The sequence below is a fragment of the Drosophila kikkawai genome, chromosome 2R, assembly GCF_030179895.1.
Source record: "Drosophila kikkawai strain 14028-0561.14 chromosome 2R, DkikHiC1v2, whole genome shotgun sequence".
Classification (NCBI taxonomy): domain Eukaryota; kingdom Metazoa; phylum Arthropoda; class Insecta; order Diptera; family Drosophilidae; genus Drosophila; species Drosophila kikkawai.
In genome coordinates, this window is record NC_091729.1 from 26,907,360 (window position 1) to 26,919,441 (window position 12,082).

The 12,082-nt window shown below is 40.7% G+C and overlaps 3 protein-coding genes across 4 annotated transcripts in view; 1 reads left to right on the top strand and 2 right to left on the bottom strand.

Moving 5' to 3' along the window:
• Kank (kank) overlaps positions 1 to 4,401 on the bottom strand; it is a 30,719-nt gene extending 26,318 nt beyond the window's left edge. Inside the window, exons 1-2 of the mRNA XM_017163528.3 lie at positions 3,994 to 4,401; positions 2,392 to 2,817 (exon numbers count right to left, since the gene is read on the bottom strand). Coding sequence (XP_017019017.1) covers positions 2,392 to 2,393 — 2 coding nt within the window. The 5' untranslated portion in view covers positions 2,394 to 2,817; positions 3,994 to 4,401. The remainder of the gene's footprint in view (positions 1 to 2,391; positions 2,818 to 3,993) is intronic.
• Positions 4,402 to 6,010: 1,609 nt separating this feature from the next.
• Positions 6,011 to 11,943, bottom strand: Agps (alkyldihydroxyacetonephosphate synthase). Of its 2 annotated transcripts, XM_017163534.3 has the most exons (6): positions 11,759 to 11,943; positions 9,057 to 9,410; positions 8,061 to 8,147; positions 6,806 to 7,994; positions 6,639 to 6,743; positions 6,011 to 6,576 (listed from the first exon to the last, which is right to left on the bottom strand). In XM_017163534.3, the coding sequence occupies exons 2-6, from the start codon at positions 9,182 to 9,184 to the stop codon at positions 6,175 to 6,177; spliced, it is 1,911 nt and encodes a 636-aa protein (XP_017019023.1). In that variant the 5' UTR covers positions 9,185 to 9,410; positions 11,759 to 11,943; the 3' UTR covers positions 6,011 to 6,174. The 2 variants fall into 2 exon arrangements, with proteins under 2 accessions (XP_017019023.1, XP_017019022.1); XM_017163533.3 differs by lacking the exon at positions 11,759 to 11,943 and having other exon boundaries at positions 9,057 to 9,548.
• On the top strand, positions 9,811 to 10,330 carry LOC108072425 (uncharacterized). Its single transcript, XM_017163539.3, has 2 exons — positions 9,811 to 9,968; positions 10,046 to 10,330. Exon 2 carries the CDS (start codon positions 10,047 to 10,049, stop codon positions 10,218 to 10,220), a length of 174 nt encoding a protein of 57 aa, XP_017019028.1. The 5' UTR covers positions 9,811 to 9,968; position 10,046; the 3' UTR covers positions 10,221 to 10,330.
• Positions 11,944 to 12,082: the final 139 nt, after the last annotated feature.

A 12,082-nucleotide genomic window follows, 5' to 3' on the forward strand; every position in this document is an offset into this window, starting at 1 on the left:
AGTTCTTGTTGTGTTTTTTTCGCTGCAACTTGAAGCTAACGCTCAAATTTGTAAGCATTAAGTCGGAGGCTTTTTTCGTCTGTCTATTTAAGTTTATTATTATGGCCTTTTTGCACTGTCGGACATTTATTGGCGGCTTGTGTGTATGTTGTTTATTTGTTTATTTTATTAGCCAAGTTCATGTGGTCCGAGGGTCAACGGGGCGTGGCCAATGGCTTATGAATGGCATTCGAAGTTGAATGCATTTCCCAATCGCTTAAAGTCTTAAGCCTATTACCAGCCGCAGCCAATCGATCTTGGCCAACAGGCTGCCTCAGCTTACACTCAGCTAGTTATGCCTGGCATCTAAGCCAAACACTTGCCGTATTTCAGCGACAAATTGCCAAATAGCCACTGCGATTGCCCCAAGTCGCAGCCAATTCCATAGATCTTTTGGCATCAAAGCGGAAAAGCCGCCTTCGAATGGAAACTCTAGCGGAACAATAAAGGTTTTCCCATTGTTTCAAAGATCGATGGCTGCAAATGGAATTTGTTATTATGCAAACTTGATGTGGGTAAATAAAAAGGTTTCTATTATAGACCATAATCCATCAAAAAAAAAACATGAATGGACCATTGAGAGAGCTATAATCTATGTAAACGAGTTATCTTTAGGGTTTTCGGGCCATTAAAATATTTTTTGACATTTTACATGGGGTGAGATGAAGGTACTTGATATTTTGTGATAATTATTATGTTAAATAACAAAAGAAAAATAATAAAAGAATAGATAATATTAACTTGGTGAAGACGAAGTTGGGATACCCTTGTATACTTGGGAAATCAATCATAACTTGGCCAAAAATGAATTAATTTCAAATTGGAAAGATTTTCTGTGCTAGTTTTTGTTAGGTTAACAATACTGCATTATAAATTTAAAGTTAAAAAAAATTGATATTTTTGTGAATTTTTTAAAATTTTAATAATGTAACCCCTTATAAAATTTTCAAAAAATTCTAAAAAAAAATTTTTTCTTTTGACATGGCTAGATCGACTCGCCTGGTGATGCTGATCAAGAATATATATGATTTATAGGATCGGAAATGGCTTCTTCACTGCTTTGCAAGCTTTTGACTGAAATCAGGATACCCTGAAGTATCTTAAAGATACTTTCCTCATCTAAGATTTTATCTCTCACAAATGATCAATTATCTTTTAAAAACCACAATTCTCTTTATGCCTTTATATTCACTTATTTATACACAAGATCAGAAGCATTCTTTCAATTGTCTGGCATTGGTTATTCAGCTCATTGAAAGGCAAAACACAATCGAAGGCGAGATTTCACTCAATAGATATCGGTGGTATTAGCCCGGAGGCCATCATGGCTGGGCAACTTTAACCCATGCTGACCCATTGCCTGGCCGGAATGGCACGAGAGCCAAGTTAGCCAGACCAACTTCTCTCTCTGTTTGCGTGTTGCTGTGTTTGTCTTTGGCTGATTATTGGTTTTCCTGCTACTTAAACCTAGCATGCAACCAAATGGCTGAAAGGTATCTTGGCCAGGCTTATTAAAACGCAATCAGCGCAGTCACAGGAAGCCAAGAAGTAGAGAAACATGGTAGGAAAAAACACAAAACACAAATACAAAACCCAGTCACAACTCTTGTTTGCACAAGTCAACGCTGGTCTTGACCATAAATCGCAGTGGGGCCAAACCGCCTTCAAAACTATTCGCGGCATTTGTGTCAAACACGCGACCCAGTCTTCCTCCAACTGCGTCTGTTTTTTGTCTGGAGTCTCTGCAATCTGCACAATTTGCGGTCCTCCGGCTGCTGCTTGGGGCCTCGGTCTGAGAGATCTTCCCAATGGCAAACAATTGGCGACAACCAAGTGCCAGTTTTGGCCAGTTTTCCCGTTTCCCGCCGCTCGGGCCAAATCAGCACCAAATGCACTAAATTGGCAACTGGCTTAGAAAGTCGATGGGGTGGCTGCTGCTGCTGCTACTGCTGTTTTCTGCTACTGCTGCTGCCACTGTAACTGCAACAGCAGCAGCAGGCGGAAAGAAAGCCAAATGGCAGGCAATGGACGCATCGATATGGGATAGTGAACCTTTTTCAGGTATTTGGGTAAGATGTATAGGATATATTTATGATTAAGAATTAGCTTAGGTTCCCTTTAGATACTAGTCTTTAATATAAAAATAACAATATTCAATTTAAATATTAAAGAGGAAGCTTTCAACTAGTTCAAAGTCTGAGGATAATATATTGTACGAGGATTGATGGTGAGAATAGTATTTTTAAGACAACAAAAAACTCCACAAAAGGACGCGAATCTCCCCTAAATGTCGCTGTAATTATGGCTTTATTGAGCTTCAGTCTTGGGTCATGTTTTCCAAAGTATACTCACATTATGGTTTATTTTCCGCTGATACCAGAATGCTTGGATGTTATTGCTGTGGCCGCCGTAATTGCTGTGGATCGTCGTTGCTGTTAAAAGTTGCTGCTGCAGTTTAATTAGCAGCTGCGGGGCGAATCCGCAGTCGCAGCACCCGGTCGCAGCATCATTAGCTGACTGATTGGCGAAACTTAGACCGATCGTCGTCACCTTCTGGCGAAGAAACGAGACCTTTTCTTGCTTTGTTTTTCACGTTTTCCTCGTTATTTGTGATTTTTTTTTTTTTTTAATTTTTGATTGCACTTTTTAACGTGTTTTGTTGTTGTCGTTAACTTGTCGTGGCTGTCGTCGTTGTTGTTTTCATTTTTGTTTACGCGAACATTGCCAGTTGCATGTTAATTAAGTGCGCCTTGGCAGCATTTTTCCTTTTCGGCCAAACTGAAAAGGGTTAAAACAACGATTATTGTTGCTGCCTTTGGGGCTCAATGCCTCATTTATGCTGAACATGCAGTCAAATGGCCAACATTTGTTCCACGTCAGCCGCCCCCCGTGATGGGCAGTTCAAATATCTATTAGATAAATTAAAGGCACGTTTTACGGCCCCGAGACATGACTTGGACATTTATGCAAAATGGTAAGAACAACAGGAAAAAAAAGGGGATACTTTGTATGATGAATTATGGCTGAGGATTTGCTGACACATACGGATGAGAGCATTCTTGGAATTATCAAAGCTCAGAAAATATAAAAAAAAACATTGGGATATTATATAAATTCGATTTTAAACTTTAGAAAAGGGTTTTAAAATGGTAAAAAATATTTTAAATAATTTATATAATTTTTTCTGAAATTATAAGACTGTAATTTTCTGTAAACACTTAAAATTTACGTATTTAAACCCAGCTGAAGCTCCATAAACCACACTTGGAGTGGCAAAATAAAAAAATCCTAATCTCTCAAGGCATTCCAAGGTTAGAACTAGCCTAAAACCCCAGGTTTTAGCCAAGCTAACCACCCACTCACTCACACGAAATGACAGAACTCATAAACCAAATATCGCAAGTCCAGAGAATTTTGCGTTGGCGTTGCAGCCAAACTCCAAACTGACCAAAAAACGTATGCCTTTTGCCAGATATATATGTATAGTATGTATATATTTTTTTATTATTATCATACATTCCGCATTCTGCCGACTCTTTCGAGATCACTTTATGGGCTGTTGGTCTTATAAAGCACTTTGGCCACCCGACGTGGGTTGGTTTTTAGTGCGAAATTGTTTCTCTTTAATGGCAGCGAGGTCCGGAAGGCATTAGGGGGCATCTCAGAGCTATATACTATAGAGTTTTTAACGAGTCATTGCAGGTGCATTAAGATTGACAGACTGACAGACTGACGGACTGACGGACTGCTGGGCTGACTGATGAAAGGCCTTAGAACTTCTGCCTCTGCGAGATGAGTTTTCTTGGAAAGCCTGGCTTAACTAATGCACTTTTAATGATTTTTAGATTTTTATAGAAGCCAAGTTATGCTTGCTGCTCTTTTTGGTGGTTGTTTTTTATATATATTTCGCTTTTTTTTTTGTGTAACAACTCGATTCGGTTTTGGTTCACGCACCTGTTTCACTCTTTTAAAGGCAAAACAAAAGCAACTGCCGCTGCCGCTCAATTACCAGCAACAAAACGTTGTATTTTTAATGAACGAAGCCGGATAATTTGTCGCATTTTCCCACACAAACAGCACAAATAAAACACGTAGTGGAAAACCGAGAAAAGCCAAATGAAAATCCAACTCGAAGTGCGCCTCACGTTGTGGCAAGCGTCGCGTGCGAACTGCAACTGCAGCGGCGGAGTTTTGTGCAGCTGCCAGGAAAATGTTTATTCCCGGCCAGATCTCCCTCTCTCTAGAGATCTCTCCCTCCAGAGATCTCTGTGTATTTCTCTGAGAGATTCTCTGGGTTCTAGCGAACACAATACAAATAAATTCAAATCGCGTCGCACCGAGTTTTTCGTTGTTGTTCGCTCGCCGCGCTGCTCGCAACTGAATGCCAGGTGCCAATTCGCTCGGTAACGAAGCCCAGGTAAAATACCGACGCCGGCATAGCAGGCTTTAATGGGTTAACTGGCTTAAACGCAGCAGCAGCAGCAGCAGAGGCAGCAATGCTGTTTGTGTTGCCAACTGGATAGCAGCAGCATGTTGCTGAAACATGGCTTGTTAGGAGCAATGTTGCAGGTTTTTATTGAGGGAAAAATATTTACGAGTCTGGAAAATATTATTAATATATTATTTATAAAATAAATTTTATAAAACTATAACTTAAAGCCTTCCCCAACATATTTTAATTATTTTAAAACCCTTCCCAATGATGCCAAACCTTTCATTAAATCTTATTCTACTTTTACTAATCGCTTGATCTTTAAATATATTAAAATCCTTTTGTTATGGATTCTCAAGAGAGGTTCCTCTATTTTTCTTCTCTCCTTTTTTTCTCATAATCTGGAATTCCTCACCTTCATTCCTTTTCATTCAATGCAAATGAGTTATGTCCATCTCCCTCAGGTAGAAGAGCATTCTGTCTTTGTTTTTCCGCCTGGCGAACGTGTCAGGATTGTAATTCTCCGCTTAGTCTTCTTCATCCTCCAACCCCCCGCTGGCCTTGATTGTGGGTTTTGGACCTTATACTTGGTGGCATAAATCACAGAGTCTGGAATCTGGCGACTGGACGAAGAACGCAGGACTGCAAGCGTTTTCCGGGAGTGACCCGCGGGTTAATTGCTGACAATTTCCAGGAGGACGGGGACTTAGACGGACTTCTTTTGCTTACTTCTTCTTCTTTTTTGCTGATTTTAATCTTTATTTATAGGCTGGCAGTGTGTGTGTGTGTGTGTGTGTGTACTGGGGGGTATATACTCGTATGCTATATAGCATACGTGCAGTATCCGTATCCATTGCCAGGGTAACAAGACAGGCCAAGTCGACGACTTCTCCTGGGCCATCAATAAGGAGCTCATTCCACCTTTTTTGGTAGCACGGTGAGAAAAAACTTCATTATTTAATAATAATAATAATTAAATATTTAAATTGTATATAAAAAACTTAAAGAAGATTCAACATTAAATAATTATAATTAATAGTTTAATACCATTTATAAAGATAACTTTTAGGCTTTTAGACAAATTATTTGAAATCCCCGGGCACTTCAAAGGCTTTGGCTTCACAAAGTTAGCTTTCTTTCTTCTTCCATATAAAAGTTTTTAAATAATTAATTTAAAATTTATTCTTTGCTATAACTAACAAATTTCCTGCAGTGTCCCAAGCCATTCAGCCAGACCAAGAAAGATCTTTAAGCCCAGCTCCGATCGCTGCCTTGTGGCATGCTAACGAAGTTGACAACTTGATGACATTTGATCTCCTGGCTCTGGGCGCTCCAATCTTCGACGTTGGCTCTTTCAGCTTTGGCCAGGACGGTGCGCCATCAAGCCGCAAATGACTTCGATGAGCAGATGAGAAGACAATGATCGGCAGTTGGCCGGGACACGCAGAAGCAAATCCAATGTGTGTCTATGGTCAGGGTTACACAGGGAAAAAAACTAAATCAAGCTCGTAAAATAAAGCATTTTTAATTATACAAATACGTAAATATTCCATTTATTTATCAAAAAACCCATAGAAAACATGAGCCCGCTACAAAAGCACTGAATACCCGAACAAGTTGGTATAGAAAGAGACCCCCAAGAGCGACTAGGAAATCAGTTTAGAGACTAAGACTAGGACATGGACTAAGATGAACTCTATGCTCTACAGTTTGGCTTTCGGTGGTGTTGATGATGAAGCTGGCAGGGCTTCAATCTTCGGATGATCCTCCTCCTCCTCCAGGGGCAAGAGGTTCCCCAGGGCAAAGATATTCTTAGGGTCGAGATGCCGCTTGGCTGCTGAGAACAAGGAGCTGCCCGTCTCGGTGACAGCATCCCGGTACCAATGGGTACGGATTTTGCCCACGCCATGGTGATGGGAGAGGGATCCTCCACAGGACAAAATCTCATCGCGGGCACTGTGCTCAATGGCCTCGAAGAGCTCCACGGGATTAGGCACATCCACGCAGCGGAAACCAAAGTAGAAGTAGATGCAGGCGCCAGAATCATAGGTTTGGGTCACGCGACACGAGGACATGTACAAAGTTATGCCGCGCTTATGGCACTCCTGAATAAGGATCAAGAAAAGGATTTTAGAGAGAGATCTACAGAGTATTCCCAGTCACTTACCGTGGCCAAGCGATGCTTGACTGAGCGGCAGAGCAGACTGCAGCGATCCCAGGGCACAGAGGTCTCAAAGGACTCGGCCACAATGCCCTGATTCAGGCCAAAGTCCTGTGGAGAAAATGGAAATCAAAATAAATTCCTTATAAGGATAAACCTAGCTTGAAACTCACCCTGATGTAGGCAATCACAAAGGTCAGTATGTAGCCACGTTCTCCATTCTGGGCGCCCGCTGGAAAACCCTTAAACTGTGCTGCAATCTCATAGATGAGCGCCTCCTGACGCTGCACATCCTTCAGCTCTCCTTCAAAGAGCAAAGTGGCGGCACAGATCTGGCTAAGATCGATGCCCTTCCAAGAGGTAACGTAGCGCTGCTTCAGTCCATCCTTGACCGCCTCCCACCAGCTCTTCTCCGGCTTCAGAGCCTGGCCAAACATAAACTGCTCGTTGTCCATTAGCCGGACGGAGGCGGGCTGACATCTCCTTCGGGCCACCTCGCGCATGAAGAGCACACCCTCCTCAAAGTTGGGAAAGGCCAAGGATCCGTAACGCCGCACTGGAGGCAGGGGTCGCACCTTTAGCACCACCTCCGTGATGACGCCCAGCATGCCCTCGGAGCCCAGGATCACATGGTTGAAATCCGGTCCGCAGCTCACGCGCGGTGCACTGCACTCCCGCTCCAGAGTACCAGTGGGTGTCACCATCCTGACGCGCACCACCAGATCCTCGATATTTCCGTAGACATTCTTCTTCATCCCAGAGGCACGGGTGGCCACCCAGCCGCCCAGGGTGCTGAACTCGTAGGAATCCGGTTCGTGGCCCACCGTCAGGCCCTGTTCCCTCAGGACCCTCTCCAGATCCTGACCCACAATTCCAGACTCAAAGCACACGGTGAGGTTCTCCCTATTAAGCCAGAGCAGGCGATTCATCTGGGAGGTGTCCAGGACGCAGATCATTCGAGACTCATTCTGGGGACAGGTCACGGCCCCCGAGACACTCGTTCCCCCTCCAAAAGGAACCAGCATCACATTGTGCTTGTGGGCCAGACGCACCAGCTGGACCACCTCGTCGTGGCAGCGGGGCCACACCACCAGGTCGGGAATCCTGTTGAACTTGTGGTGCCACAGGCTGTATATGTCATTAAGGGTTTGGCCATGGCAACGCACTAGCCTATCGATGCCCTCCAGCGAGTGATCCACCTTGGTGGTACCCTTCAGTTCGCGAAGGAAGGGAGCATTCTCCACCGGGCGGGGAAAGGACTGCGGCAGCTGGGGATACGGCTTGCCGGGATCCACCGACAGCTGGAACCTGTCCTTCACCCACTTGGTGAAGCCGGGCAGCTCGCAACCAGCAAGGGGATATCTATAAGGGATTGGGGATAATTATAAGCTACAGTTGATAGTGCAATTCCCTTGAAGAGTCACTTACTTGTCGCCGCGAAAACAGATGACGCCATCCTTTCCGTAAAACTGAGAGTCGTTGTAGCCCCAGCCAAACCATTTCAGGGCCTCATGGCTGTGCCGGATAAATAAAATAAAATTAGCATTAGTTTTGAAGACAAATACTTAATTAGTTAGAGAGAAACATAGGAGAACAATTGAACAATTTATTTACATATAAAAGTGGGTTCAAAGAAGAGACTAAATGCATATTTAGGAACCTAGTCCAAGAACTTAAAAAGAATTTAATTAAAAACTAATTTCGTTTGTAAAATAATGTTAATTTTTAATTGTTTATAAAGTTAAAATTATATATGTATAAATTGTATATATTGTAAAATTATTTCTAGCTAAATAAAAACCCAGTATTTCAACATTTAGTATTTGGTAAATAAATGAAAAAGATTAGAAAATATTTTAAATATTACAGACATCAAAATGTAATAAATGTCTTAACTTAAGCTTAATAAATTCATTTTTTTTTTTAGAATATGAACAACTGTACAGATTACAGATTCAAGATTATCAGTTCAAATATTTATAAAAAAAATAGTAAATAATTCCAAGAAAATAACAACAGAAATTTTATAGATTAAAAAAGATTTGCAATTTAATGACTTTAAACATATACAACAAAAAATTTTTCTAAGAATAAGACCAATGTTATCAGTTTTAAAATATTTTTAATTCTTGGAAGAGCTTAACAAATCATAGCAACAGAATTTCTCAACTTTAAAGAACTAATTTTAAATTTATACATTAAATAGCATTTTAATTGCCCACTTAAAAACTATTATATTTTTTAATTAATATAGCTTAGTAAAAAGTTCAAATAGTTAAAGTTTAGCCTTTTAAAAAAATAAAGCGAATTAATGAATGAAGTAAATAAGGTTGATTTTTTCAGTGTATATAAATATTTTGGGTTGTATATTTGGAGCCATTTTTGTGACATTTCTGGTTGTAATTTTTACTAAATTAAACTCACCGCTTCTTGGGAATGACGCTCTCCACGCGCTTCGAGAGGCGCGGGTCCAGGGCCAGCAGGGTTCCCTCGCCGGGCGCCGCCGACGATTCCGGAGCTTCCGTGGTCACGGCATTCCGCTTGGCCGCCATGTCGCGTATTTATTGCACCTGCCGGCTTTGGGTCGAGGGTTGTGGATATGGGAATACTTTAGCTAGGGGATTGCACAGCCCGTCGGTTTGGCAGAGGCTTTTTTATTAATTTTTTTGTCAAACGCTTTCACACATGGGCACAAAATCGATAATCAGTGCTACTCTCTTTAATCTTTTTTTGCTGCGTCAGGAAATGCGTGGCCTGCCGGGTTAATTGGGGGAATTCCTTTGGAATATTGATTTGTATTTAGCTAATAATTAAATACAGTTTGCTAATACAGCTTATTGCTCTAGAAACTAAAATTACTTAATACAAAATGCACTAGAAAATTATGCGGCCCGCGGTGCGCGCTCTTTGGTTACGTTTTCTCAACTGCACGCAAAATCGGAATAAGGGGACCCCGGCCGGAGAGAGAGATAGTGAGTAAGGAGAGAGAGCATAAGAGAAAATCAGGGGAAAATACGGAAAACAAGGAAAATGCTCAGAGAACTGAAGGCCGCCCCCAAAAGCACAAGCAAAGCCATTAACCGTTTCGCAGAAGAATATTTAAAATTAAAAAATGAAGTAAACTTAAAATTTGAAAATTCAAAAAAGCAAGCCTTGATTTTTTTAAATTTAAAAAATAAAATATCTCAAGTAAGCCTTGAATTATATGCTGTTTAATATTGAAAAGGAAGCCTAGGTTTTCCTGAAAATTCATTTTATTTCGACATCTCAGGCGATTAAGACCGTATTCGGCTCTTTGTGATTTTCTCCACAAATTTTGTTTAGGGAAATAAAAAAGTAAGGAATTTGTATAGTTTTGAATTCTGAATTTACATTTCTTCAAATTATAATATCCTTTTCCCTCTACCCTTCAGAATGCCTTCCAAAAAGGACTCGGCTAAGGCTTCCAAGAAGGGAGGTGTGGATGCTGCTAGTAAGAAGCTCACCGCTGATCCTGCCACTTCCACATCCATGGCAGAGGCCACAGCGGATGCACCAGCCGCCAAGGAAGCCAAGTCCTCCAAAAAGGGTAAGGGCAAGAAGAAGTAAACTGAAGACGTGTGTGCTGACTGGAGAATGGAGAATGGGGAGAAAATCAAGCTAACACGATCAAGCTAAGATCTCGCCAAAGTGATGCAATAAAAAAAAACTATTCATAACCGCTGTGTATAACCGTTTCGCTCAGGGGGTGGAATAACGCCCACCAGAAGAGAGTACACTAAGGGGTGGCAAGCACCAAAGGGGGTGGCATTCTCCCTTTCGATGTTTTCTCTCTGGTTTCTGGTTTTTTCTCTTTTGCTTGTCTGTTTTGTGGGTGGTGCATGCTATGGGTGAATCTTTTAAATAAATTATGTTATTCACTCTGCTGCTTACTCGCTCACTTGTTTACTTGTTCATCCTGCTCGCTTGTTCACTCAGGTCTACTGATATCTTGCTCTCAAATTTACTTTCTGTCTTGTCTTTACTTATGTAGCTGTCCTGCTCATGATCCTAACTTTCCTTTTTTTTAAATTAGAAAATCTGTAACTTATATGTTTTTCTTGTAAACCCAACTTATCACCCCTTGGTAAAGTCTTGCATGTGGCACTGTCGACAGGTGTTTGAATATCTTTTTGTTCCCACGGAAGTGTTTTTATTAAAAAGACTATTATTTAGATAAAACTAGAAACTAGGTAAAGGTAAAATAAAGACCTCCCACTAAAAGAAATAAATAAAAACCTTATCAAAGTTATATTTTTTATCCCAATATATTCCTTCTAACTCCTCCAAGATCAAGGAAAGTGTCACAATTTATAAATGGAAATGCTTTCTGGTTACCAGCAATTAGCTTCAACCTATTTGTTCATAATTGCTCGTGAGAGTCTAACAGCCGTTTGTTAATTTTAAATGTAAACTTTTGGAAGACGGGGTTGCCCATAGAACAAGCATTGTAAAATTTACAATTCAAAGTGCTGGGAAACAGAAACTTCAAAAGGGGGAAACTTAAACAAATTTTGTAAGTCCAAATAAAGTGAAAGGTTAAAGATTACAACCTTTTATTTTCTTTAGAGTGACATACTTTATGTTGGCATTAAAGTTTAACGAATTCGTGGTGTCCCTGATCTTGGTAATGCACATATGTTTGCCTAATTGAAAGTAAAGTATTCACATTAAAGGCTTTGAAATTTTAAGACAAATTGTAATAATACTTTTAAAACGTGTAGCCACTATGAATGGGATTTAAAATGAATGAATAAATGATTTCATTTTAATACATAATTTTATTTATCTCAAGTTTCCAAGAGTTTTATATGTCCTTTATTTCTTCACATATATTTTTTATCATACTTATATTCCTATTTAAGTTTTGGTATCCTGAAACCTCACAAATAATTCTTTTATTCAAACCAAAGTATTCAACATAAATTCGTTATCCTTTCATCCGAATCTGGGCAACCATTTAAATGTCACATCACTTTGATACCATGATTCAACAAACAATTATGTCTAGCCACTCCGCAATTCACAATTATTCATGAGATCATCCTCTGTGTGAGCTTAACCCGAATTTCGCGGAGATAAGATTGCAACATAATTTTAACACTCACTTCGAATATGGAATCCCCGAGCGATCCAACTGCAACGCGCAACTCTGAAACCGAAACTAAGCCCTCGTCCATAGTCGCACGGCTGCGAACGCACTCTTCTCTTGCAAATACAAGCACATTGTCTATTACGTACCTCCTATGTATTTGCAATTAACAATTGTTTGAAGTGTAAATTCGTCAATGCTTCGCGGCAAAACGACAAATAGCTAAAACGCACCGAAACTGAAAGCGACAAAATCCGAAAGAAGGCGGGTATTTGAATCATTTTCACACCGCACGACGAGACGACACGGAACCTGACGACACACACGAGCTCTCGATGCT

Coding starts and splice junctions, on each gene's coding strand:
- Agps (XM_017163534.3), bottom strand. CDS start 9,184: ATGGCGGCCAAGCGGAATGCCGTGACCACGGAAGCTCCGGAATCGTCG. Junction 8,148..9,056: donor AGCGTCATTCCCAAGAAGCG/GTGAGTTTAATT, acceptor TATCCGGCACAG/CCATGAGGCCCTGAAATGGT. Junction 6,744..6,805: donor TTGTGATTGCCTACATCAGG/GTGAGTTTCAAG, acceptor TTTTCTCCACAG/GACTTTGGCCTGAATCAGGG.
- LOC108072425 (XM_017163539.3), top strand. CDS start 10,047: ATGCCTTCCAAAAAGGACTCGGCTAAGGCTTCCAAGAAGGGAGGTGTG.